This window comes from Eleginops maclovinus, chromosome 6 (assembly GCF_036324505.1).
Source record: "Eleginops maclovinus isolate JMC-PN-2008 ecotype Puerto Natales chromosome 6, JC_Emac_rtc_rv5, whole genome shotgun sequence".
Taxonomy (NCBI): domain Eukaryota; kingdom Metazoa; phylum Chordata; class Actinopteri; order Perciformes; family Eleginopidae; genus Eleginops; species Eleginops maclovinus.
In genome coordinates, this window is record NC_086354.1 from 13,429,190 (window position 1) to 13,435,189 (window position 6,000).

The 6,000-nt window shown below is 44.0% G+C and overlaps 1 protein-coding gene across 3 annotated transcripts in view; it reads right to left on the minus strand.

Moving 5' to 3' along the window:
- Nucleotides 1-5,769, minus strand: part of LOC134866050 (ephrin type-B receptor 1-B) — a 143,049-nt gene extending 137,280 nt beyond the window's left edge. For all 3 annotated transcript variants that reach the window (XM_063885953.1, XM_063885952.1, XM_063885951.1), the window contains exon 1: nucleotides 5,562-5,769. In XM_063885953.1, coding sequence (XP_063742023.1) covers nucleotides 5,562-5,622 — 61 coding nt within the window. In that variant the 5' untranslated portion in view covers nucleotides 5,623-5,769. The remainder of the gene's footprint in view (nucleotides 1-5,561) is intronic.
- Between the last annotated feature and the right edge of the window lie 231 nt (nucleotides 5,770-6,000).

A 6,000-nucleotide genomic window follows, 5' to 3' on the forward strand; every position in this document is an offset into this window, starting at 1 on the left:
AAAGGCCAGGAAGTGGAGTCAACAACAGGCTTTTGTAGATTTGGACTGGCAGGAGCGGATTTAGGGAGGGTTAGGGTGGACAGGGGCCAAAGGGGCCATTGGTTGGAAGAGAAACAGCGAATATGGGGCTGTAACATAGAGGCCCCAGGGAGGCAGGGAGCGTGAACACTGGGAAATAAGACTGGATAATCAATGCTTACTCTGCTCGCCTCTCAACTCAAAAAATATCGAAAAGGCTCCGCTTTCCTGCTGACTGAACAACTGTCACCCAATCTCTGAGACAGGTGATAATGGAGGGAAAAAAGCCTGAGAGACAGAAAAAGAATGAGAAAATTCACATTTTTCACACCATGATCCTTGAGTGGTGAGAAAGCTGGGTCACTGCCCCCAATCAATTACTAGTATTGCCTTTTCCCCCTAGGATGGGTTTGGAGGGTTATCTCTAAGTTTGGGCTCTTGTAGTGCACATCAAGGCCTGACAATTATGTGTGCGGGTGTGTGTGCGTCTATGTTCATGTTGTGCATTTGCCATTTTAGAGAACTGGCTTAACTAGGAAGCAGATGAATCACACAGTTTGAGGTTGAACTGTGTCAGAAGCGTCACCACTTTCACTCCTGTGCTCTAATGTGTTTCGTATGTTGCTGATGCTGTGGGTTTGCTTATCCCACAGATTGGAAAGATAGGGCCTTAGCTTTCGTCCCACAGTCAGCCACCTGCTCCGATAAGGGGCGAAGCACGAAACAAGACGGGTGGAACCTAACACTGCTGATAGCATCTCGTCTGCAAATCTCTGGACACAGCAATGTGTGGAAGATACTGGGGGACAACACAGTAAAGAACATGAAATATTGGCTCAGCAACAGAAAGAAAACAAGACTCTGGAATGGAATAGAACAGGACACAAAAATACAAACATTCAGTATAGTGCATGCTGCTCTCCTCTCTATTTACAGTCTCCCTTGATACCATTCTCACACTGAGACATACACAAAAATGTGCACATGCATACCAGCCCCCAACCTGCATCCACCATCTGGCCTTCCTAAGGCTCAGATGTCTCTGGGGTAAGGTGAGCTGTAAGGGGGACTCTGTGTGTATATGCGTTATGTGTGCATTTGTGAGTGTGTGTCTGAGAGAGAGAGAAACAGAGAGATTGTGGAGCCAGTGACAATATCATCCAAGAGAAAAATATGCACTATACAGTATCCAGGAATAAGGACCTGCACAGAACACAGATTATTGCCACATGCCCTGCATTGCAAGCACAATGTGATGACATAAAAGGCAGTACAACACATTTACAGCACTGCAGGTACATGTGCTGCAGGAAGGGTTTCACTAGGGTTCATCATACCTGACTAGGCCGCATAAGCACACCTTAACACCAAGTAGTCTTTTCACTGTGGACAAAATAGAGCCTCTATTATAGGATGAGGCTATGTCTGCGGCCCCTGCCAGCCATAATGGCTTTAGCACTCTACGGACGACACAGGCACCCAAACGTACAATATACACACCCCGGTACAAAACGAGTGTAAAATTGAATTCTACTTCAGGTAGTCCCAGATCAGCAGTAGTGCCTGTGGCCAAAATACACTTGTACACTCATGTGAGCACTCACACACACACCTATCCCTCATACCTTTACAGTACTACTACCACAACCCGTGGGCCTACGTTGCGCTTATATTGTCATCCTTCTCTTTTCTAACCATTTGAAATGAGAGAGCAGGGGAAAGGAGCAATCTTGCATTCACATCCATTAGAGACTCAACGGGACTCTTTTCACAGGCTGTCTCCCCTGCACAGCTGGTCGGCTCACCAGCACACACAACTCCCATCATCGAGTAGTAGAGAATTCTTAACTCAATACCTCACTCGCTGTGCAAAGCCAGTCTATATTACTACAAGCTCAGTTTCAACTCTAGATTGAAGGCTATGAAGCAATTACAAATCATTCCAGTCTGACCCGATACATGTTGGACCAACATGAGAACCTGCAGTGTTGATGATGTGACTTGCCCCTCAAAAGAAATACAGAACAAGGAGTAAAAGACCTCAAATGAAGCTTGATTTTTCAACTGCTGATTTTGGTAGATATTTCAGGTCAAATGTGAAATTTCAACGTGCAATTCTTGTTTAGAAGTGCAAAGCAATGATCAATAAAAGCCTACTGAGTGGTCCCTTTGTCCAATCAGGTGTATGAATGTTTCATGGTAATGTCTGAGGGAAGCAGATCCCTGTGAATCATCCACTGTGCACCCTAATTGAAGTGACAGTTGTCTCATGCAAATGTCTCTCCAGGCTCGCCAAACCACAATATACGCAGCAAAATGGTGGACTGGCATTATTTGTGTTAGCTCTGCAAGGCAACAAATACTTTCAAAGTTTCACAGTTTACAGCTAGTCAGATTAGACAAAGAGTAACAATAATGTGATACTTGATGAATCCCGGGAGCTGATTCTGACCTCTCCACGATGGGGTCAGAGCAGTGGGTCGGCTAGAAGTCAGAGACCCTGGAGCTAAGGCAATGCCTTGCTCAAGGGCACTTGAGACAAACGCTGGCCCGGATGGGGGTTGGAACTTGCACTTCAACACTCTGTCCTCTAACCTTACTAATCAATATGAAACACCCACTCTAACACTCCTGATTGATGTATATTAACAGCGTATGGTTCTGACCTCCATAACTATTACCTAATGCTTAAGCTATTGTTTATTCAGGAAGCTAACATATTCTCCATTTCATCCACTTGGCCCCCGAGGATGAAGAATTACAGGTACTTAACAAAGCATCCTTAAGGACTGGTTACAGCACACTGCTAATGTTCTCTTATCAGACTTAAACTTAATGGTGTTGCTGTTTTACCCCAGTGTAAAGCGGCACAATTATACAGTGCATGTATCCATGTCAGATAACTGAGACGGTTTGGCGCTCGTATACTTCCACAGAATCTTTCAGTTGCAGGTTATCATTTAACACGTGTATAGCTTTACTAAAACTAGCTGACCTCCCTCCATCTGTCTCGCTCATCTTTTTTATCTCTCCCCGTCCATGTCTATCTTTCAACCACTGTTTCATCACCCTTCCTCCATTCCTCTTACCTCAACCACCCAGTTCCAGGCCGCAAAATGAGCGGGCTTATCTGAGTCTAATTGGTTTAAGGGCAAACAGAAATAAGCAATGGCTCTGTAAGTAGGGGAGAATTACTGCTGCTGTTGGCAAGAACCATCCGCACACCAAAGAGAGCGAGCAAAAGAAGAGAAAAGGGAGACAAGAGAAGAATAGGGAGATAAGTTAGGAGAATTATGGAAGACAGAGTAGGATAGAAAAATAAGAGGGGGAAAGGGAAGTGTAGAAAAATGTAGGCAGAGAGAAGATGATGAGAGAAATGGAGAGAGAAGACAAATGAGGGTGAAACAGCATCGCCCATGCTTCTTATTCTAATGGCATGCAAATCCCTGTCTTTCCTCTCCTCTCTGTTAGCCCTTTGCTTTAGGTTTGATTGCCCCTTCAATAACTTCTCAATGACAGCATTTATGTTAGCAGATTGTATGCATTAATGTGTGGGAATTTGTTCATTTGTGTGCACTGTAGGTCTTAGTCTAAAATAATCCAAATTCTACAATCAACTGTTCACCCGTCCGACCATTGATGCTGCAGTTAGTCCATGGTGTGTGTGGTGTTAACTCTGAGTTTAATAAAGTCAGGTTGTTTTTTCTGTTCATCACAAATATGCATCCGTATCTGCTCCTTGCTCCAGAGTTATAAACAAACACAGACATCTCTGAAATCATTGGCTGATTAAGACAAGTATTTAGATTAAAGTTGACAGCAGAGGCAGGGATAATGTGGCCAATGGCTCTACTTCTCTCACACACACACACACACACACACACACACACACACACACACACACACACACACACACACACACACACACACACACACACACACACACACACACACACACACACACACACACACAGATTAGTGAAGATTTTAACCTGCCCATGGGACAACCTATTTTCAATTAGCGACCAAAACAAGGAAATCACTTTTATCCTTGTTACCGAGGTAACTTAGGGGCCATCTCCCTTCCCATCTGTTACTTTCTGATCTCATATTTTGGAGGAGAAATCTCACACCCCTTTCCTCGCAGGGAAATACCACTCCCTGTCGTCCCTCACATATCTGTCAGATTTGACTTTCTGCTACCATTTCACACTGGGTAAACATTTGAACTTTAAAATATCTATCCCCACAGAGGTAGCAATTTTGGCTTTGCTTAAGTATCCATAGTGGTGTTGAAATCTGATGAGCACAAACAAGAAAGCCACCCCAAAATTACAGAGCAGAGCCAGAGCTGGGAGCAGCAGGAGCAGAGTTGTAAATGATTAAAGAGAAAAGCTGCAAATGAGAAAACTCATTTTATGTGTGCTTCTAATTTACTTATTTATGCTATTGGGAGGGGACAGAGACTGCCATGGGAAACTGGTGTCTTCCTGTATGTTAAATTGGAAAGGATGAGCTGCTGTAAAATAAAATGAGAGGAAAACTATGTCCATGATGCTGCAGGGATATCCATCCATCAGCCAGTGTTTGAGGCTAAAAACCCAGTGTTCGGTCCCCAGGGTCCAACAGCGGAAATGAAAAACATGTTTAACTGAGGAGATATTAGCTACTAGTGACACTGCCACTTGGCGAGATGAACGTGTGTAAGAAAGAAAAAGTGGAAGAAGGAAGAGATGCAGAAAGACAAAGAAAGAGAGAGGCACAAATAGAGATGGATAGAGAGCAAAAGATAGGCACAGTTTGAGAAATGCAGAGGCAGCTGAACATTTGTTGTTGATGTATTTTTAATAAAGCGGTTGATTAAAAAAATTCGAATAGAGAAATGTACGCTTGCATAAAATCCAGGTTAAAAAGGGAGACTTTCAATTGGTGCAATCCACAATCAAAGAGTTGGTCTCAGCTATTCCAATGCCACAGAATGGTGCTTAAGGGCTTGTAATACCAGTGTTTGATGTGTTAAATCTAATGAAAAACGTGAGAGGGATCCCAGGAGGTTTGACAGGCATAAAAAATGTAGCCCTCGTTTTCTACTGAGAAAAACTCATTGTTATGGGATGGTGAAAACCTAATATAATTATTTATAGAGGGCACTATATAGAAAGAGTAAAGAGTAAGACTAAAAAGTGTTATTTTTTCATTATTATGTGACGCTTTGAAAATATTCTCCTCGTTACATTCATGTCATAAAAAGCTTATACTGAATCAGATTTAAGCGCATTTATTGCCACTAACAAACTACCGTATGCGATTAAACACTTTTAAAGTATCGTTATTCACATGGACAAGTAACATCAGTGACAACCAGAGACATAAAGGGATAACCACGGCAATCTGCGGCGATCCACGTGTATGACATCCCTGTATCCCTATGCCTGAGGCGCAGAGCTGCCCGGCAGAAACCGCTGTGAGCATCCCCAACACAGCGCGTCTTGGAAAGGAGCATTTCAAAGCTACAACAAGTTTAATCCCAATTTCTTATTTACCTTCCATCGCAGAGGATGTGATGACCAGCACGCATAAAAGCGCAAACAAATCCACTTTCATGGCAGAAGGGTAGTCTCCACAGCCTTTCCCCAAATTACCAAGACGCACGGTGCGCGTCAAAAGAATCCCTCAGTTGTCAGAGCGGTACTCCAGCAGATAGCCTGTGTTGTGAGTCACATTTCAAGCCGTAGTAAACAATGTGTGACAACCAGCGACGGGGAAGAACGGAGTACAGGGGCTGAGGGGTGCGAGGAGCAGGGGGAGGAAGAGGAGGAGGTGGGGGAGACCCAACATTGCCTGCTCAAATCCCCATTAGAGCGCCGGAGCCAATCACCGATTGGGAGCTGAACTCACTAACCAATCAAGAGACCGCCGCTCCGCCCCCTCGCATTGTGAAAACACAAAACTTTTCCTTGACCTATTTGAAGAGGCGTCCGC